General features: G+C 42.5%; 1 protein-coding gene across 1 annotated transcript; it reads left to right on the top strand.

Annotated features, from left to right (window-relative positions):
- Positions 1-7,281: 7,281 nt before the first annotated feature.
- LOC123120496 (puromycin-sensitive aminopeptidase) lies at positions 7,282-21,064 on the top strand. The gene is made up of 34 exons (XM_044540505.1): positions 7,282-7,417; positions 8,469-8,602; positions 9,172-9,255; positions 9,393-9,440; positions 9,680-9,820; positions 14,307-14,382; positions 14,576-14,652; positions 15,183-15,296; positions 15,385-15,459; positions 15,660-15,767; positions 15,845-16,057; positions 16,178-16,239; positions 16,348-16,375; positions 16,448-16,534; positions 16,655-16,680; positions 16,929-16,992; positions 17,073-17,153; positions 17,276-17,323; positions 17,426-17,444; positions 17,586-17,590; positions 17,707-17,718; positions 17,798-17,854; positions 18,119-18,228; positions 18,294-18,374; positions 18,585-18,768; positions 19,147-19,295; positions 19,384-19,522; positions 19,599-19,745; positions 19,994-20,075; positions 20,162-20,337; positions 20,453-20,563; positions 20,640-20,756; positions 20,852-20,922; positions 21,040-21,064. The coding sequence occupies exons 2-34, from the start codon at positions 8,513-8,515 to the stop codon at positions 21,062-21,064; spliced, it is 2,907 nt and encodes a 968-aa protein (XP_044396440.1). The 5' UTR covers positions 7,282-7,417; positions 8,469-8,512.
- Positions 21,065-22,891: the final 1,827 nt, after the last annotated feature.

Below are 22,891 nucleotides of genomic sequence, written 5' to 3' on the forward strand. Positions count from 1 at the left end.
AACACCTTCGGAGACATCTGTAGAGCATCTTTATAATCACCCTGTTATGTTGTGACGTTTGATAGCACACAAGGTGTTCCTCCGGTATTCGGGAGTTGCATAATCTCATAGTCAGAGGAACATGTATAAGTCATGATGAAAGCAATAGCAATAAAACTAAACGATCATTATGCTAAGCTAACGGATGGGTCTTGCCCATCACATCATTCTCTAATGATGTGATCCCGTTCATCAAATGACAACACATGTCTATGGTCAGGAAACATAACCATCTTCGATTAACGAGCTAGTCAAGTAGAGGCATACTAGGGACACTCTGTTTTGTCTATGTATTCACACATGTACTAAGTTTCCAGTTAAACAATTCTAGCATGAATAATAAACATTTATCATGATATAAGGAAATATAAATAACAACTTTATTATGGCCTCTAGGGCATATTTCCTTCAATATAGATGACCTAGTCATCGCCAATTGTTTGATAGATGCTAGAGTGTTTGTGCATGCTTTGCCACATATGTTATTTGCTATGTTATTGTGTGAGCATGTTGATTGCATATTTTCCCCATTCGAGGACATCCATTTGTTGCTTTGGTTGTTTGGCTTTTTGTTTTTGCCAAATGGATGGACAAGAATGCCTAAGAACTCCCTCTAGCTATCTATGCTTTTTCTCGTCTCAAACTCTATTCGTGCTACATCACAAAGTTTGAACAAGTCGAATTCGGACCCTCGGGGTGAGGAGCACTCGGAGTCACCGATCCGTCAAGGGCTTAACTTCCAAAACCTCTCAGTGCATTTCGATCTGACCGATCCATTCCGTTCAGTCATACCGAGTTCATTAAGTTGATCTAGGTTTTAATCTCAGTGCAACCGATTTGAACCCTTCAGTCACACCGAGTTGCAGCAACCGCATGCGATTCTGGATCTCGGTGCCATCGAGTCGTTCCACTCGGTCGCACCGACAGAGTCTGGATATATATACCCGGGTTGAAAATTTGGAAATTTCTCCAAACGCCTCACCCGCGCCTGTCCAGCTCTGCCGACTCGAGGTCTTCGGCTCATCTCCTCATCGCCCGCGACCTCCTGCCGCTGGTGTCCTCCGCCGTCAACGGAAATCTTCGCTGCTGTTGTCGCCATAGCGGGTTCATCACTAAGCTAGGGTATGAACTCGACCCTTTGTGCTTTCAACACTCTGATTCTTAGCACAAAGTCAATGCCATGATTCTTGCCACGATTGAAATAGTCCTATCCAATTAAAACTTCCTTTAGATTAGTTTTGATCCAAAAACTTAGGGTTAGGTTTCCGCCGAACTCATCCCAGACCGACCGATCTGAAAGATTCGGTCTCACCGATTTGGCCCAGGCCATTGCACATGTACTACTCGGTCTGACCGAAGTGTACAAATCGGTGTGACCGAGTTTACTTTCTCTGTGAAACCCTAGCATCTCGGAGTCACCGAATTATGTCTCGGTCTGACCAATTTCACATGTTTAGACTCTAAAGTTGCTTCGGTGTTACCGAGTTTGTCATATCGGTAGCTCCAAAATGCTTTCTGCAGAAAACTAAAATTAAGTTTTTGAGTCATTCTTTTTGCCAAAACAGTTGTACTTTGTGATGCTCATCTACTCTACCTATACTCATCTGTTCACAGGGTCAGTTTCAGCAATGTCGGACCAGAGTGACAGCCAGAACAGGCCAGAGGAGCACCAAAATCTCAGTGGGGGCACTAGTCCCTCAAGCAGCTCTGATGATGGAAGCAGAAGCACACCCAGCAATCTGCCTAAGGCTGCTACTAGGCATAGGAAGAAGAGAACCTCGAAATCTGAAGATGAGGATTATGTTGCTGATGAAGAGGTCACTTCCAAGAAGAAGTTGATCAAGAAAGAGCAAGTTGTTGTTGTTGCTGCTGCTGGCATTAAGCCAGGGATGAAGAAGAAGGCTCCTGCTCAGAGGAAGCCCATGTCCAAAGTTAGAGCTTCGACTCAGGAAACCATGGAATTCTCTCTTGAACCAAGAGAAGAAGAAGCTGTTGGAGACAAGAAAAGAAAGGAAAAGGGTCAAGAAACCATGGCCAGGGTGATTGGCAGATCCTCAATGATGAAAGACCCAGCTGAAGATGAGGAAGAGGATGAAGAAGAAGATGCTGCACCAGCTCCCAAGACACAAAATTGATGGGAGATGCAATCAAGTCATGGGCTGCTCCTTCTAAGCCCAAGACTGCTCCCAAGCAATCCTCTCAAGCACAAGCTCCTAAGCAATCTGCACCCAAGAGAAGCACAAGAAACATCCCATCTGCTGAGAAGAACAAGGCCCCAGTGCCTGAAGTTCAGGAAGATGAAGAGGCTCAAGTGCTCAGAAAGCTCAAGCCCAAGATACCTGATCATGATGACAATCGTCCCATTGCAGAAAACATGAAGTTAAGGAAGATGCAGGTCTCAGACTATGGAGGCAAACTGATCCTTATGCTACAAGGAGAAGAAATGTTGTAGATTACAGGTTCCACACCAAGGAACAACAGGACTTCTATGAGACTGTCCTCCTGGACAATAAGCCTATAGTCAGTGACATGAGATGGGTTGATTGGACTTTCATTGATGACAATGAAGATCACTTTCCTGGAGTTCATGAGAGCTTCAGAATGAATGGAGTTGATGCTTTTGTGGGTCAGAAACTGACCAAATGGAATGATGAGATGGTGATGCACTTCTACTCCACAGCTCACTTCTACCCAGATGGCAATATTGTCTGGATGACAGAGGGTACAAGGTACTAATCTTTTATTGCTGAGTGGTTGAGCTAATCCATGCTCCTGCAGAGGCTGATGATGATACAGATGTTTATGCCAAGCCCGGGAAAGACAACAACTCCATGGCACACATGTACAAGGAAATTCCTGATGATGCCTTGGAGACACACAAGTTTGGCTCAGTCTACTACCTTCTGTCAGGACTGCCAACAATCAACACTATCCTGAGGCACACATTGTTGCCCAAATCTGGAGATGATAGGATGATCAGAGGGCATTCAATCAATTTGCTGCATATGTTTGATGTGCTAGAAAAGTTCAAGGTGATGACCTTCACAGTTGAGACTGTTAAGAGGACTGCAGCTGATCAGAAGATATCATATGGATATGCCCTACAGATTCAGATGCTCATTAACTCCAAGGTGGGCACAAGCACACATCTGCTGGATAGAGAGCACCTTCCAATGAGGCCAGATTTTGAGGATAACACAGTTGTTATGGATGCTTCACATCCTACTTCTGTTGAGGCACATGAGAAGAGAGAGAAGGCTAAGGCAGAAAAGGCTTCAAAGATTCCAGATGCCTCAGCTGCAAATCTCAAGACCAAGCAGGACCAGCTCAACTATCTGCTTGAAGCCACAGTGAGGGTTGAAAAAGGACTAACCACCCTGACTCAAAACCAAGAAAGTCTTGAGAGAATCATTGAGACTAAGTTTTATGATATGGACTTGAAGGTCACAGAGATTCAGATTGTAGTTGAGCAACTCCAAGAAGAAGCAGAGGAGAGGAAGATCTACTACAGATGCTTATCAGAGGGTGCCTAGAGCACAAAGGTCTGCAGCTGTGCCAGTCAGTGACACAAGGGCCACAACATCAGCACCTGCAGCTACAGCCTCGGTTGCCCCTCCAGTGGCAACCCCTCCAGTTCCTCAGACATCAGCCGAAGTCTTTGCAAATGATTTTCTCTCCATGCCATCTTCGCACTCCGGAGCTCCCGGAGATTGTGCATTTTCGAGCTTTTTGGTAACTTGTTGCCAAAGGGGGAGAAAGTGTATAGATCATAGGCTTTGAGAGAGAGAGAGTGTGTGTCTTGCTTCTTATTTGTCTCTCTTGCTACTTATTTGCTCGTTTTGCTCATGCGTTTGTTACAATATTTGTGCTAGTGTGTGAGATACTCTTATGATCATGTGTTTGATCATATTATGCTTTATTATATGTGCTTAAATGATGCTATCTTATCACTCATGTATGATCAATCATATTTATCTTGGTGATGAGTGTATGCTATTTATATTCTATCATTTTGAGCGCTCCACCAAGATGTATGTGACATGAAAGAATAACCCATGATCCTAATCGATTGTGCATTTGCATTCAAAAGCAAATCATAAATAATGCACAAATTTAGGGGGAGCTCTTGCTTATCACATACTTCTCAAAGCGACGATATATTTCATTCCTATTATCATTTGTCGAAGCTTTGATCTATATGTTGTCATCAATTACCAAAAATGGGGAGATTGAAAGTGCAACTAATCCCTGGGTGGTTTTGGTAATTCATAACAACATATAGCTCATTGAACTAATATCCTTTCAAGATGATTATTTCACAAAGTTCAATGATTGGTATGGCATGGACTAGAGATGTGGACCACTCAAAATGCTAAGGACAAATATTGGCAAAAACTCAAGACTCTTCATTTTCTATTTTAGTGATCCAATATCACATTGAGTCCATAGGAAAAGCCAATACTATTAAAAGGGGATGAGGTGTTACTTAATGGTCTACTTGCTCAAAATGCTTAGTGATATGCTCCAAAGCCCTCAGCCATTTTCTCAAATCCAAATATGTCCTAAACCTAAAGTCAAACTCGGCCCCACCGATTTGGTTCATCCGGCGCCACCAAGTTCACTTGACATAGCCATAGTCAGAAACCCTAATCAGTTCAGTCTCACCGATAGGGATCTCGGTCTCACCGAGATGGGACTACAAACTCTCTGTTTCCCTTCGTAACGTTTCGGTCTCACCGAAATGAGCGATCGGTCCCACCGAGTTCGCAGTGCAAACTCTCTGTTTCTCTTTCATAACGTTTCGGTATCACCAAAAGGAGCGATTGGTCCCACCAAGCTTGCGTGACCAACTGTTTGTTTGTTTGTTACTGAAATCGGTCTCACCGAGTTGAGGTAATCGGTCAAACTGAGATCAAGTTTTGCCCTAACCCTAGCTCATCGGTCCCACCGATTTGATCTTGTCGGTCCCATCAAAAAACCTAACGTTCACATTTTGAACTGAATTGGTCTCACTGAGTTCATATATTCGGTCTGACCGAGTTGGATCTTTTGTGTGTAACGGTTATATTTTGTGTGGAGGCTATATATTACCCTCCACCCTCCTCTCCATTTGAGAGAGAGCCATCAGAACGTGCCTACACTTCCAGCATTCATTTTCTGAGAGAGAACCACCTACTCATGTATTGAGACCAATATATTCTAATCCAATCACAAGAATCTTGATCTCTAGCCTTACCCAAATTGCTTTCCACTCAAATCTTCTTCCACCATAGCCAAATCTGTGAGAGAGAGTTGAGTGTTGGGGAGACTATCATTTGAAGCACAAGAGCAAGGAGTTCATGATCAACACACCATCTATTACCTTTTGGAGAGTGGTGTCTTCTAGATTGGTTAGGTGTTACTTGGGAGCCTCCGTTAAGATTGTGGAGTTGAACCAAGGAGTTTGTAAGGGCAAGGAGATCGCCTACTTCGTGAAGATCTACCCAAGTGATGCAAGTCCTTCGTGGGCGATGACCATGGTGGAATAAACAAGGTTTCTTCTTCGTGGACCCTTTGTGGGTGGAGTCCTCTATGGACTCGTGCAACCGTTATACTTCGTGGGTTGAAGTCTCCATCAACGTGGATGTATGATAGCACCACCTATCGGAACCATGCCAAAAATCTCCGTGTCTACATTGCATTTGCCTTTCCAAACCCCTCTCTTTACCTTCATATGCAATGATTTACTTTTCACTGCTATACTCTTAAAATTGCATGTGTAGGTTGATTGCTTGACTTGTGCTAAATTGTTAAAATCTGTCAAGACTTAAAATTGGGAAATGATATATTTTTATTTGATCAAGTAGTCTAATCACCTCCTCTAGACCTACTTTCGATCCGACACAAGTGCTTAAACCTGAAGAACAACTGTTCTCATTTAAGATTCCATTGCTATCGTGCATACTGCTTTGCTCTTGTATCACTGTATTTACTCGTACAAATTTATTTTTAAATTGAAGGATCCAATCGAAACTTCAATGGCACAACAGGTATGTCTACGCATGTTTCTTTAACAGATTTGCTCTTATAAGTAGCTCTGTTGATTTCAATTTCAATTGTGTATACAATTGACTTCTCATATCATACACATTACTAGCATTACAACATAGCCAATAGTGTAGTTGTACATGTAGACCCGTGGTACCCATCTGAAATCTTGTTGTGTCGTGTAGTTTCACACGCTTTGTATTCTTTTAGTGTTGCTTTGTCTTGAACTGATATTATTTGAATCGTGTCTTTATTTTGATTTGGCAAGACAATGCAGTGATCATAGGACATACATGTATGTTTGTTTGATGCTTTTATAATGTACTACTAGCAATAGAAGACTTGGTAGTTTAATCTTGTCCACCTTACTAATGAACTGGTTCACTGAAATGAGTTTCATATACTAGTACGTGCTAAACCTGTTATGTGTCTGCTTGTTTCTTCTTTTAGAATGTTGACAGAATATTGGGGAAGGGTGCCTTATTAAGTAATGATAAATGAAGTAATGCAGATAAGGTTCAGGATAGTGAGACATCCTTATTGGTGTCCAACAAAGCTGATAAAACAGCTAAGAAAAACTATCCTGAAGACAATGAGACAACCCCAAAGTCCTGTCTTGGTTTAGTGTTCGAGTTACCACTATCGTTGGCACAAGTTATTCAAACTCACTGTCTGAATCAGTTCGGTTTCTTGAGTCTCAACTACAAGCTAAAAAATATCGATCAGCTGTGCTGCGACAAGAAGCGGAAGGACTGCGGAAGTCCCTGGAGCATTCACTTGCCCTTGTCCTTATTGAAGAAACCCATGGCGAACGCACGGGCTGGCTAGGCTAGGCTAGGGTTTTGCTGTCACCAGCGAGGGAGCAGAGGTGGACATATGTCGACGGATGGAAGAAGAAGTGGATGAGGCCGGCCGTGGGCTCTGAAGGTTTCCAGACGCTGCCATGTGGGCCCAGGATAGATGGACGCATTGACCATGATCACGTGGGATAGTTGGGCGGACCGACACACGGGTCTGAGGCGGACACTGAACAGACGCGCGGCGCGTTTATTTCATATCCATGTAAATGCAACGTAAATATGGACTGGAAATGCGTCGAGACGGACGACTAGCAGACGAATTTTCGATTTGCATCGGCGGATGGGGCCGGCGTCCATCCATTTGCTTGGGTGGGTTGGGCCGGCGTCCATCCACCGTTTTTGTCCGTCCATTTGCGTCGGCGTTGGAGTTGCCCTTACCCCTCCAATTCGCGCTCTCTCTCTCTCTCCCCTCTACTTATCCCCATCGCCCGTATCCCCGGTTACTTGCTCACTCTGGCTCCGAGGAACAGAACCCACAACCTGATCAGGAGGTACGGATCGTTTCTCCTCCATCGCGTCGATTCCATCGATGCACAGCTTCCGTCGATCTATCTCACTACCCGTGGTGTTTAATTTGAATCGACCGTGTGCAAGTAGCTTAGCGAGAGAGGAGACGGCGGCGCCCTGGTAAGTCCCCTCGCCGGCCGTCCTCCTGCTCCCGCACTCGGCAGATCCGTCCGCCCTGCCGGCCCTCCTCCTCCTCCCCTGCGGTTGCCCCCCTAGCCGGCCCTCCTCCTCCTGCCCTGCGGTTGCCCCCCTAGCCGGCCCTCCTCCTCCCCTGCTGGCTTCTCCTCTGCCCGCGCCCGCCAAGGGCTTGCCCGAGCCGTCCGCCGCCGCTTCTGTTCCTATTCCCGTGCTCCGGCGTACGTCTCCTGCTCCATCTTCCCCCCCGTGCTCCCTTGTCCCTCCTCCTCTGCTTGCGGGGTCCCAATCTCCTCTGGTCCATAGCCACCAGATCCAGTCGCCCCCTCTTCTTCCCCTGCCCCTACTCCTCTTTCTTGTTCATACACTCAAGTCTCATTCCCTGCCTCTCCTCATCTTCCCAGCAAGCAATTGCTTAGCATTGTAACAGTCCTTTTTTTTGGAAAGTTTGCTAACCCTAGTTATATGTTGGTGCAGATATTATACTTTTCGTTGAGAAAATGAAAGACCTATTTAAACTCTATGTGTTGTACTTTATTGGTGTAAACTATTTTTTGTTTTTTTGCGTCAATATTATATGATGTACCCTTGGATTTCTAGAATATTTGATAAAACATTGCTACATAATCATCCAATTATAGTAACACATTATACAACTTCTGTTTTGATGCATATGCTAATGTTGCTATGCAATTCCATAATTTGACATCCAAACATGATTACGTACTGAAACCTGAGTAGGATTCTGTGAGCCAATTCAATTAGCACCCAAACAACCGAATTCGTATTCATGTCCATTACAGTTTCCTGTCTGAATTGGAATTGAAACCAATTCAATACGGAGGCCTCGAATACAGACATCCAAACACAGCATTAATGTTATGATATGGTTTGCTATAGGGTTAAGGTTGAACGCGAATTGAGTTCGAGTGTTGGGATTCGGAATGGCTCGTCGTCTCATTAGGCCCGCTGCGGCGTGCCAAGGTTGCAGTTTGGTTAAGGCTGGGTTTCTGGGCGTGGTCTCCCCTCTCCATGTGATTCCACTTTCCCTCAACTACTCACTCGTTTCCTTCCAGTGTTCTTCTCCTGCAAATTGTAGCTAGTTTCCCTTCTAGAGTTTACAAACACCTAATGTTTCAATGTTGGAATTGCTACCGACAGTGTAATTTCAAGTTAAATTACTCCTTTTGTGCTGGCTTGATGGGATTCTTCATTTATTTGTGCATCTGACCTAGACTTATACTTCCTCCGTTTCAAAATAATTGAAGTTTAAGGTTTCTCCTAAGTCAAACTTCATTAAGTTCGGCCAAGTCTTCTATATAAAAGTATATCAACATGTACAACAGAAAATTTGCTCCATTAGATTCATTATGAAATATATTTTCATATTATGTATATTTGATATTGTAGATCTTTGCGTAGACTTGGTCAAACGTAAATAAGTTTGACTGAAGATAATCCTAGAACTTACTATTTTGGGTAGGAGGGAGTACTAGATTGGCAGAGCTCATATTTATGTGTTGTGGGGCCGTTCTCTTGCATACTGCCATTGAGTGATCTACTGGGCCTTTCTTGACTACTTTCCCCCTTTTTTTCCTGCCAGTATCAAAGATTGCCTTACTCCTCTTCAAAGAGAGGTTCCCCAGGGAATAAGTACTCTGGCTGCCTCGCTAATTTAACAAAGGAGGTGGGGCCCCTCTTGTAATCTTGTGGTTGCATGATAATGATATATATTTATTGCACATTGTTACCCCCTTTCAGTTTTGGCCTTGTTGCATGCCTTTACTTTGCGTTGCTTATACATTATGGTCTGCATTGTTGCAGGGTTCACACTGGACAGGAACAAGGTCCAATCCTTTGTTGTCGTTACATGTTAGTTTTATCTTCCATACATTATTACTATCCTTCGTTAAACATTGCGTATGTGTTTCCTCAATGTTGTGTTAATTGGGCTGGCAATAAAGTGTTGCATTTTATGTAACTAAAAAGAATTTTACGAATTAAATAATATATACTTTCTGTCAAGTGCGTTCAAATGGCACATTTCTTACTTAATTTCATGTGGCATACATGTATATTCCGTGTTCTTATTATTTTCTTTTGTATTTCAGAGTTCAAAGTTTGTCAGCAAGAGGACAGCTTGTTTGATTGCAACAGGGCCATCTCCTGCTGCAACTGAAGAACCAGAGATGGACCTTCCAAAGGAGATATTCTTGAAAGACTACAAAAAACCTGACTACTTGTTTGACACGGTAACTCAGCTTTCTTTTTCAAGCGTATACAGCGCACAGCTTTCAGTATATGCGCTTCCATTCTTGGATATTTTCAACTGCTATGGCATATGGGTTGTTTCTGTAGCAGTTCACAAATTTTACTAGGAAGAAATGCTGGTATGTAAAGTTTATCTGGGTTTGCGGTGCACTATAGCGATGCAATTGCAGTGCTTGTGTGCTGGCTGCAACAACAACAACACAACAACAACAACAACAACAACAACAACAACAACAACAACAAAGCCTTTAGTCCCAAACAAGTTGGGGTAGGCTAGATGTGAGACCCATAAGATCTTGCAACTAACTCATGGTTTTGGCACATGGATAGCAAGCTTCCACGCACCCCTGTGCATGGCTAGTTCTTAGTCGATACACCAGTCCTTCAGATCTCTCTCCACGACTCCTCCCATGTCAAGTTCGGTCTACCCCGACCTCTCTTGACCTTGTCGGCACGCTTTAGCCGTCCGCTATGCACTGACGCTTCTAGAGGCATGCGCTGAATATGCCCAAACCATCTCAGACGATGTTGGACAAGCTTCTCTTCAATCAGCGGTACCCTAGCTCTATCTCGTATATCATCATTCCGGACTCGGTCCTTCCTTGTGTGGCCACACATCCATCTCAACATGCGCATCTCTGCCACACCTAAGTGTTGAACATGTCGCCTTTTAGACGGCCAACACTCAGCGCCATACAACATTGCGGGTCCAACTGCCGTCCATCTCAACATGCACATCTCCACCACACCTAACTGTTGAACATGTCGCCCTTTAGTCAGCCAACGCTCAGGGTCATACAACATTGCGGGTCGAACCGCCGTCCTATAGAACTTGCCTTTTAGCTTTTGTGGCACTCTCGTCAAAGAGATTGCCAGAAGCTTGGTGCCACTTCATCCATCCGGCTTTTATTCCATGGTTCACATCTTCATCGATATCCCCAAATATCTAAATGTGTCCCGAGGCACCACTTGCCCATCAAGGTTAACCTCCTCCTCCTCGTGCCTAGTAGTACTGAAAGCACACCTCATGTACTCGGTTTTAGTTCTAAGTCTAAAACCTTTGGATTTCAAGGTTTGACTCCATAGCTCTAACTTCTTATTGATCCCGTTCGACTATCATCGACTAGCACCACATCATTCGCGAAGGGCATACACCATGGGATGTCTCCTTATATATCCGTTGTGACCTCATCCATCACCAGAGCAAAAAGATAAGGGCTCAAAGCTGACCCTTGGTGCAGTCCTATTTTAATCGGGAAGTCATTAATGTCGCCATCACTTGTTCAAACACTTGTCACAACATTATCATACATGTCCTTGATGAGGGTAATGTACTTTGCTGGCTTTGTGTTTCTCCAGGGCCCACCACATGACATTCCATGGTATCTTATCGTAGGCCTTCTCCAAGTCAATGAACACCATATGTCGGTCCTTCTTTTGCTCCCTGTATCTCTCCATGAGTTGTCGTACAAGAAAATGGCTTCCATGGTCGACCTCCCAGGCATGAAACCAAAATGATTTTTGGTCACGCTTGTTATACTTTGATAGGGGCAAAGGTGTCCCATCTTTCGATGAGATGGTGGCTATCGTTTTTGGTGGAGTAGACTTTGACGATCCGACTACGAACGTGTGAGGACGTCGCGCCTTAGCAATCGCTAAACCAACTCTGAGAGGTTATTGACCACGCCGGAGCACGATCAACCTGACCACGAAGGTCTATTTCCTGCGCGCATACAAAGAACAAGCAAGAAACTAAGATTGCAATCTGGATACTACGAATATAAGAGGAAAGCTTTGTTAAACAAATGGGGTTATGTGATGTCTTTGTCTGGTCGTTGAACACAAACGAAGTATGCGAGTTGCAGCTATGGCGAACTTAATCTAAACAAAACGTCTAAACAGTGCCTTACGGGCTGTATTTGTAGGGGGAAAGAGAGGGGATTTCGTCCCCCCGGCAAGGTGGGACTAAAACACCTCCTGAGTCGTTTCCCCTACAATATAGACTAAAAAAATAGCCTATAAGTAGCATTTCGAAATTACATGGGCCTGGCCCAAAAATAAGGTGGTGCAACTCCTATATTAAGCTATGGACGAAATTTATGAAAAGACATCTTTTATATTTCGTCCATGTCCTTGTACGTCATCATGGTGGCTCCAAAGTGCTGGAAACTCCACCAGAAACTCTGTTCTTGCTCCCCTTGCACTCGCCATCTTCTCCATGCTTGATCATGCTCCAATGTTCAACGTTCTTGTCCATGCTTGGCCCTTCATTTATAAGCAAAACAAATGTATCCAATTTAGGCAACATCATATTCTCATGAACATTAGAATCATTACCAAGAAATGGAAGTACCTGGTAATTTGATTGTCGTGTGCGAGCTCTAGTAATTGGTCTAGTATATGTAGCAGTAGGGGCTATGGGTGTAACTTTGTTAGTGATGTCCTCATCATACTTCTTAAGCGATGCTCAATGACTCTCCCATAGCTTCGTTGTATGGCTCATCATCTTAGTTCCACGGTAATTAGTACAACTCTAAACATCCCCTTTGTTCTTGAAGATTGGTACTAATATACTTCGTCTCCATTATTGTTGCCCAAAAGATGAGGTTGAAATCTTAGTTAGCCATACTATACCTATGTCTCCGAGGCCTCTCCACACCTCAATGGGGATACAATCAGGGCCCATCACCTTGCCTCCTTTCATCATTTTTAAAGCCTCCTTGACCTCCGACTCCTGGATTCGCCGCACAAAACGCCTGCTGGTATCATCAAAGGAGTCATCCAGTTCAATGGTAGAGCTCTCATTCTCCCCCATTGAACAGCTTGTCGAAGTACTCCGGTCATCTATGCTTAATCTCCTCGTTCTTCACCAGGAGCTGGTCTGCTCCATACTTGATGCATTTGACTTGGTTAACATCCCTTGTCTTCCTCTCTTGGATCTTGGTTATCTTATAAATGTCCCTTTCGCCTTCCTTCGTGTCTAACCGCTGGAAGAGGTCCTCATACGCCCGGCCCCTTGCTTCACTCACAGCTCGCTTTGTGGCCTTCTTTGCCATCTTGTACTTCGCTAAGTTGTCTGCACTCTTATCTAGGTAAAGGCATCTAAAACAATCTTTCTTCTCCTTAATAGCCTTCTGGACATCATCATTCCACTACTAGGTATCTTTAGCTTCTCTTTTACTATCCCTGGACACTCCAAACTCCTCTGAGGCCACCTTACAAATGCTAGTCGCCATCTTCGTCCACATATTGTTTGCATCGCCTCCTTCCTCCCAAGGGCCCTCCTTAATGACCCTCTCCTTGAACGCCTGAGCTCCCTCCCCCTTGAGTTTCCACCACTTCGTTCTAGCGACTTTGGCACGCTTATCCCGTTGGACACGAATTCGAAAGCGGAAGTCAGCCACCACCAGCTTATGCTGAGGGACAACACTCTTTTCAGGTATCACCCTACAATCTAGACACGCACGCCTGTCATCTCTTCTTGAGAGGATGAAATCAATCTGGCTAGTGTTGACCACTACTAAAAGTCACTAATGTGATTCTCTCTTTTGAAAGAGGGTGTTAGCTACGATCATGTCGTAGGCTAGAGCAAAGCTTAAGACATCTTCTCCTTCTTGATTCCTGATGCCATAACCAAAGCCTCCATGCACCCCTTCAAAACCTGTGTTGGATGTACCCACGTGGCCATTGAGGTCTCCTCCTATGAAGAGCTTCTCGCTAATCGGTACATCTTAACCAGAACTCCCTCTTGGTGTTCTCATTGTGGCCTACTTGCGGGGCATACGTGCTGATAACATCGAGAACTAAGTCCCCAACTACCAGCTTGACCAGGATAATCCGGCCCCCATGTCTTTTGACGTCTACCACTCCATACTTGAGGCTCTTGTTGAGCGAGATGCCTACTCCATTTCTGTTTGCAGCTGTCCCTGTGTACCACAGCTTGAAGCCGGTATCCTCCACCTCCTTCGCCTTTTGTCCCCTCCATTTGGTTTCTTGGACGCAAAGGATATCCACACCTTCCCGCTGTATCAACTAGCTCCTGAAACCTACCTGTCAGGGACCCTATGTTCCAGCTACCTAAGCGGATCCTCCTAGGCTCGGCTAGCTTCCTTACCCTTCACACTCGTCGAGTCAAATGCGAAGACCCTTTCTCATTTTCCAGTACAACGGGGTGTCGATGTGGCGCGTCGCTGAAAGGGTTACGCCCCAACAAAAATCTTCTAGGTTTCATCACCATAAGAGTGGCTGAGTTTTCACGTTGTCTCTCCAAGCCTATCACAACCCTCCTCCTTTACCCGGGCTTGGGACCAGCTATGTTGAGACAACATAAGCGGAGTTGTGTGCTGGCTGCATGATAAAATAAATTCAAGTCAAAATTATACTTCCCCTGTAAATTAGCCATAGATTTTGCTATTTTCTATCTGTACAGTACTTCTAACTTCTTACTGTTACAAAATTATTCTGCAGGTGGATTTAGAATTTCAACTTGGTGATGAAAAGACCATGGTTACTTCTAAAATAGCTGTATCTCCAGGCAATGAAGGTGAAGATTCATCCTGGGAGCTGTACTTTAGTTAGAGAATCATATCAGTGTTGTACCTTTTGAAACATGTCATTAGTTTTCTGGTTAGATGCTTCAGGACTTTCTTGTATATTTGTTTGTTCATCTACTATTTTTCTCAGTTTGAGACGTCCAAAATGAGGTTCTGGACCTCATCACAAACTCTTTGTAGCAGGCAACTCATCTCCACTCACTCTTCACGGATGTGATCTAAAGCTGTTATCAATCAAAATCAATGGCACAGAGCTGAAGGTACTTCATGTGATCTACTTTTGCCATGTAGCATGATGTCGTGTGTGCATGTGCTCACATGATCCACATAAGTTCATGATTTTGAGAAATAAGTTGGGAATAAGGTGAAATTATTCTAGGGTGGTCGAAACCTTTGTTCACGGTTAAATGTTAGACTCAGTTTACACGCTATGTTCTTATTTGGAACAGAAGTAGTTGGACAAAGCACATGCATGTACATGACAGACAGAGAAAGAAGCCCATCTATTAGCTGTAGTAGATTTTATCAGTGGCCAAGAGAATAAGCAGTCCCACGGGGCATTCATACTGCATTCTTCAGGCTATACTTTCCACCTAGCTATTACATGTACACCTGTAATTGCGACTCCACACTGAGTAGTAGCAAACATCTGTTTTTATGCCAATATCTGTGTGCCTAATTATTTGAAGCCCAGTGCGGTTCATAAGTGTATTCATGCAGAAGTTCCTGCATCTTTTGGATGTAATGTAAGTATGCTAATTGTCTGACTTGTGTATACTCTGAACACTAGAGTGACAAGTATACAGTTGATCCACGCCATCTGACGATTTTGACACCACCTGCTGGTGTATTCAACATGGAAATTGTTACGGAGATTTATCCTCAGCTCAACACATCTTTGGAGGTACAAACCACTGGGAGGGGCACAAACTTAATTACTTCTTGGAATTAAAATCTCTTGTATTCTGTTCTGATTTGTTATAAGCTTACAGGGTTTGTACAGGTCGACTGGTAATTTTTGCACCCAATGTGAAGCAGAAGGATTCCGGAAAATTACCTACTTTCAGGTAGGTTTGCCATTTTGGAAATTATGCTCAATAGATGACCGTGATGATTCTCTCTGTTGTAGGCCACCATGTATTGAACCTAAGTATGCATATGCATCAAACTAATCAATCTCGTTTTTCTGTCCATCAAGGATTATGTTTTACCTTTTTTTTCTGGTGATGAGATGACTTACATTTGCAAATATTAAATGCTATCGCAGGATCGCCCGGATGTGATGGCAAAATATACTTGTCGTATTGAAGGTGATAAAACTCTGTATCCGGTGTTGTTGTCTAACGGCAATCTTATCGAACAGGGTGATCTTGAGGTACACTGCTTTCATGTGCAATTGTCAGAGCGACCACACCGATGTGCTCAACCACATGCTTTTTTTTTGAACTATAGGGTGGAAAGCATTACGCACTATGGGAGGACCCATTCAAGAAACCATGCTACTTGTTTGCGCTAGTTGCTGGTCAGTTGGAGTGCCGGGAGGACTCATTTGTTACATGTTCTGGCCGCAAAGTTACACTTCGAATTTGGACTCCTGCTCAAGATTTGCCAAAAACATCCCATGCTATGTATTCTCTTAAAGAAGCTATGAAATGGGATGAGGAGGTTGGTCTACTAGACTGATTTGTCTTGTTATTTTGCTACAATTATTAAGCAGAATAAGTGACATAATTACTAATCAGATAATTAATCTAATTCAGTAATTCCACCTCTGTGTTGTTCCAGGTTTTTGGTCTTGAATATGATCTTGATTTGTTCAACATTGTTGTTGTTCCTGATTTCAATATGTAAGTTTGTTTCCTATTTGCATCGGCACTCTGCCCAAAAATGGTGGTATTATGATTTTTTTAATGGCATTGCCTTGCCCTGATAAAATAACTTTGTATTATTCGCAGGGGAGCAATGGAAAACAAGAGCTTGAATGTAAGAATTTGCCTCTGCTTAGAAAATATTTGTAGACAAAAATTTGATGATGTTCTGTTTATCAACGAACAGGTATTTCAATCTAGACTTGTGCTAGCATCACCAGAAGCTGCCACTGATGGTGATTATGCTGCAATTTTGGGTGTCATTGGACATGAGGTATATCACACAGAAGTTTCAGTTTTTCTTTTACAATATTTATTTGTTATGGCCACATAATTTTGATATTTTTATTGAATTCAGTTACACTTCTGATCTTGGCTGCTTGTATTTCTGCAGTATTTCCACAACTGGACTGGGAATAGGTAGTTATCTCAACAACACACCATACTGGATGTATCTTTTATTGTTTTTGCTTTCTCAGAAGATGAAGGGTCTGGTTGGCCTGTTGCTGATCGCATCTTTACTAGGGTTTTCAGCTATATTCCACTTTGAAACGTTTTGAACCTTGCAAGGGAAAGCATATTGAAGCAACTAGGTTTTTTTACTGATGCGGCCACATGCATGATTAGTCTAGACTGGAAATAATCTCTTTGTGCCTATCTAACTGCAGAGTGACTTGCCGTGATTGGTTCCAACTAACGTTGAAAGAAGGACTAACTGTCTTCAGGGATCAGGTATTCATGCAGTAGATCATAATGTTATGTAATGTAAATTTGCTTTTATTTTTTCTAAACTAATTAAGGATGTTGTGCAGGAATTCTCATCAGATCTTGGCTGTCGCACAGTAAAGCGCATAGCTGATGTCTCTAAACTTAGATCCTATCAATTCCCTCAGGTTCTTCACATGTGCATTCTGTGTTACTGCGTTTCTCATTAGTCTGATGTAGATCCTGCAATGAACTTCCAGCCACAAGGTTTCTTCTGTTTTTTAATCATTACTTATTCCTTGATATCCAGGATGCTGGGCCTATGGCACATCCTATTCGCCCCCTTTCATATATCAAGGTAATCATACTTAAGTCTCAGTTATTTGATTTTAATTACCGCTAAACGTACAAGTACCATAAATATCTGTGGTATAATTATTGTTTTGAATTTGATTTCCAGATGGACAACTTCTATACTGGTCAGTTGCTTTTTCTGAAATATTATGCACTTAATAGGGTGTACAACAATGTTAACTAATTACTTCCAATCCCTGATAAAACCCTGAAACCTTTTCTGATGAACATTCTTTGGTGACCTTGAATGTGGATGACATGGTCAGTCACGGTATGCTTTTTCCCTGTTCTGTTTTGTATTAGCTAAGCTTTGCAATGGAAATCTTCTGACATTCTCTTTTGCTGCCTTTTACCTCGTCATCTGATGGTTATGGAATTTACGCACAGGTTTACGAAAAGGTATTGGGTTTAGCTTGTCATCTCATGTGACTTACACAATAACCGTAGGATGTAACAAATGGATATGCACTTCTTGTAGGGTGCTGAAGTCGTCAGGATGTACAAGACAATGTTTGGAGCTTCAGGGTTTCGAAAGGTAAAAGTCAAGTGTGGTAACTGTGTTTGATCATGTCCTTCTTTTACACAATTGTACTGTTTCTTAATTATGAAAAATCAGTGGGCACTCAATTATTTCCTACTCTTCTATTTTGGCCAAAAAGGAGGCACCTAATATACAGGACATATCTGTGATGTGAATCTGCTACATATTATGCATGCCATGGGGTGTCTCTCCTCTTCAGCTGTTGAATATTTGTTATATATTCATGCGGCTTATTTACCAGATCGTCTTCTGTTGTAGGGCATGGATCTTTACTTCCAAAGGCATGATGGACAAGCCGTGACTTGTGAAGACTTTTACGCAGCCATGTGTGATGCAAATAATGCACACTTGCCGAACTTTTTACAATGGTAATACATGTCAATCATTTTACCTGTTGCATGCACGATCTGATTTCGAAAGATCCATCCAATAGGTACTCTCAAGCAGGTACACCTACTGTAAAGGTAACTTCGTCATATGATGAAGGTTCCCAGGCATTCTCTTTGAAATTAAGGTAAGCTTTGACATTCTCCAGTTTTTATCTACCTCTACCAAACTTGATAAAATAATCTACGTTGAGATTATTCTTCCGTTTTACTCTATTTCCGTTTTCCTTCCGTCAATTCTAACAGAACACTAATTTTTGTGTGCCCTGTTATTCAGCTCTTTGTAGCTTATTTTTGGGAGGGTTGCTAAATTCATCTTCCTTTTTTTAATCTTTTAGTCAAGAAGTGCCACCTACCCCTGGCCAACCGATGAAAGAGCCAATGTTCATACCTGTTGCTGTTGGACTTGTTGATTCGACCGGAAAAGATATGCCCCTGACTTCCATCTACAGTGACGGAATGGTCCAAACACTCTCTAATGATGGTCATCCAATCTTCACCACAGTGCTTCAGTTTAAGAAGGTACACACATTATTAGTCTTCCTGCAAAAAGGTTCTCTTAAACGCCAATGGCAAGCCTTTTTTCTTTTTGAACAGGCAAAGCTGTAACTTGGTTTGTGCTTGTAACTACCATCTATAGTAGCATCCTGTGCAGTTCAGCTGCAGTATTCTCCATTCTTCATTCAGTTTTATATCTTCTGCATTAGTCTTCTGTACATTCATAAGTCATTTTTGCTGGATCTTAATGTCTGTAGGAATTCAGATTTGAACAGAAATCAAGTAATTTATCTTTCATCAGCTTATCGGCCTTCTCTATATGTGCAATAGATATTCAATTGTTTATTCACATTCTTGTCTGATTTTTAAAGTCGCTGAATGAGATATGCTTTGATCTTTCAGAAGGAGGAAGAGTTTATATTTAAAAATGTGCCTGAGAGACCAGTTCCTTCCTTGTTGAGGGGATACAGTGCTCCCATCCGTCTTGATTCTGATCTGACTGAGAGTGACTTATATTTCTTACTTGCTAATGATTCAGATGAATTTAACAGGTTTCTTCTTGTTTACTTGTTAAATAATTCAATGCGGAGTTGAATATAACAATGCAGAGTTGAATATAACAATTCTTGTATTCCATAGATGGGAAGCAGGTCAAATATTGGCACGCAAATTGATGTTCAGTCTTGTGGCTGACTTCCAACAACAGAAAACACTGGCGCTAAATACAAAATTTGTTGATGGACTTAGAGCAATCCTGCAAAGCACAAGCTTGGATAAAGTAATTATTGTTCTGCCCCAGTTGTGATTTATGACTGCAAAATTTAGTTATAAAGGGCTAATCTGAGCTCCTACAGGAATTCATTGCAAAAGCAATAACTCTGCCTGGTCAAGGTGAGATTATGGATATGATGTCAATTGCAGATCCTGATGCAGTTCATGCTGTCCGGACCTTTATTAAGAAAGAACTAGCCTTTCAACTCAAGGACGATCTTCTCGCAGCTGTAAGTGACATCAGGCAACATTTAAAAGTTGTCTGAAATTTGTGGCAATGTGCTCAATTTTAGTAACTGGTTTTTAGTCAATATTGAGTGAAGATCTAGCTATACTATTCAGTAAATCACTATGAGTGGGGGGTCATTAGTTGGGCATTTGATAACAAACCGGTGAAGTGATTTTAATCTTGTTTTTGTTACTAGCCAGTAGGCTGTTGCAATTTTGTCCTCATTCCCTCATTATTTGTTCGTCATAGGTAACAAGCAACAGAAGTTCTGAAGCTTATGCTTTTGACCATGATAGCGTGGCTCGCCGTGCATTGAAAAATACATGTCTCGGTATGTTCTTATTTTTGTAAGTTCTGCTCCAAAATGGGAAGGTTTCAGGCAGTGTATCTTAATATATTCCTGGGTGATGTTTGCAGCTTATCTTGCATCCCTGAATGAGCCAGATGTCACTGAACTTGCATTAAATGAGTACAAGTCTGCTACTAACATGACCGAGCAGTTTGCTGCATTAGCAGCATTGTCTCAAAATCCAGGTCAAGTCCGTGAGGATGCCCTTTTGGACTTCTATAACAAATGGCAGCAAGATTATTTGGTAAGATAGTTACTGCATGTACATAATTAATTCTTGCAAAATTATTTTATTGTACCACCTAAGTGAAGAGTAATTTCTGTTACATGGGAACTTATACTTGCTTGTGTTCCAATAGGTTGTAAGCAAGTGGTTTGCTCTTCAAGCTACCTCGGACATTCCTGGAAATGTAGCCAATGTTCAAAAGTTACTGGCTCATCCTGCTTTTGACATGTGGAATCCGAACAAGGTACATGGTGTTAGCTGGACCTTTTTGGCATTTAAATTGGTATAGAATTTTGAAGATTTGCTTGCTTGTGGCTTAGGTATACTCCTTAATTGGAGGATTTTGTGGGTCACCTGTGAGTTTTCACGCGAAAGATGGTTCTGGCTACAAGTTCTTGGGTGAAGTTGTCTTACAGCTCGACAAAATAAATCCTCAGGTTTCCTTAACTGTAATTGCTAAATGAATAAACACCTTGCTTCCATTTTGTGTTTCAACTGGTTTTGATTACATTTGTTACATTAAACAATGTAGGTGGCATCCCGCATGGTTTCAGCGTTCTCTCGATGGAGGAATATGATGAGACCAGACAAGCCTTGGCTAAGGTCTGTCTAAAAGTCCTAACTCTCTGCATTTAAATCGCAATGGTTGCTTGTATTGCACTAACAGTACTCGCTCCATGAGCATTAATCACTAAGTGGTGATTAAACCTTCTCTTTAAGAGGCGTTAAGGCTGGTATAACTTAAGCTTCTTCTACAGGCCCAGCTGGAGATGATCATCTCAGCCAATGGACTCTCTGAAAATGTCTATGAGATAGCTTTGAAAAGTTTGGCAGCTTAGTTTCCTGATGCAAAGAAACAATTTGACTCTGCCAGTCGGTTGACACTTCACCATTACCAGGCACTGAAAGTGACTTAACTGAATATATTCTACTACTGTATTTGGCATATGTAAAATAACAGGCTACTGTAGTGGCAATACATTTGAATTCTGGCATTATTGTCTTCACGTTGTGTTGAATCATGTTTTCCTGAAAGACGGTGCTACGGGGTACTCACGGCACTTTCGAGTACACGAGCCATATGTCAAAATCAGTGACAAATCATATGGAGCCAAATGGATGACGTCAACGTCATGCAAACCTATTTTGAAATTTTAAAATGTATTACTACCTCTATTCGGAAATACCTAACATGGTTTTAGCTCAAAGTGGAGGGAGTACTTTCAAACCAACCAGCCAATTTAAAAAAAAAAACTGCTTTCACTCTGTGGATTTCTTTGAACTAGATCTCATATGGGCATGTTATTTTTGAAAATCAAATTTATGGTAGCAATGTGCTTTTCTAGAACAGATCGGTTTTCTATCACAACAAAAGCCAATGATTTGTTTTACATTATTTGACGGAGAAAAACATATTCCTGAAAAATTGTTGCTTGCATATCATTCAAGCAATATTTTGCTTATAAGTTACCTTTAGCGACGCTAATTTGTGTTTTGAAAGATACACGGGTGAAGTTTTAAAGTAGTATAATAACATTTTTAATTGAGGAACTTGCCTTTTCATATATATCAATTGAAATATGTCCACTTTGATTCTAACTTTGAAGGTCGTGTGTTGAGAAACATATATATACACACACAAAAATGTAGCATTAGGATTTAGTTTTACACTAAACAAGAAGCAACTTATTGGTATGTGCTACAAAAAGCAAGTTCGTACCATAAACTTGCTTTTCTAGTGTAAAATTGTGTTTTGAAAATATTTATTGAAACATACCCATATGGGATCTAATTTTGAAGAACTCATTTCCAGATAATGAAGGCGGATTTTGATTCGCCCGGTGAGCTTGAAAGTAATACATTTTTGAAATATCAGGATAGGTTTGCATGGCACTGACATAATCTACTTTGTGTATACATGGGCATATATTATAGTATGTTGCTTGAGTGCAGAATGTGTGCCTGTACTTGCGAGCGCTATGCAACCTATAAAGGATGCTAGGCTATCCGTCATTTCTGGAGCAACCAGGCGTGCTGCGCTCACCGTTGGTTATATTTTACATTCTTAGCTGCTTCACAGGTGGATGACAAATGGGGCTCGCTATGTGTGGGGTCAAGAGAATAGGATGGTTTTTTTTAGTTGTGCGTGAGAAAAGTATACAACCCTAGACCGACGAGTAGTAAAAGGAAAAGGCGACACGGCTTCCTTGTCTTGCTTCTCGTCTCCTCCTCCCCACCCAATCGCTTGCCGTCACCAAGGCCTCCCCCACCCCGCTGCTCATCTCCACCTCACGCGCGCCCTCTTGGTAGCAGCCACATCCGCTGCGGTGCATCCCTTCTCGTCCGCCACCTCTCCTCATCTCCTTGTTTCCTCCCAGGTTTCCGATCTGGAGTGAGAGAGGCAAACTGGTAACAAGCGCCGACACCTCTCCTCACTTCCTCCCGTGTTCCGGTGGGCCACCGAGGATGAGGGGAGCATTGGCCATAGCAGGTGTGGTGCCGGCGAACGCAAGCAGCAGCAGGCGGCGGTGCTGGCGCAGTAGTGCCGGCGAATGCGAGCAGCCACAACCGC

This window comes from Triticum aestivum, chromosome 5D, assembly GCF_018294505.1.
Source record: "Triticum aestivum cultivar Chinese Spring chromosome 5D, IWGSC CS RefSeq v2.1, whole genome shotgun sequence".
Classification (NCBI taxonomy): Eukaryota; Viridiplantae; Streptophyta; class Magnoliopsida; order Poales; family Poaceae; genus Triticum; species Triticum aestivum.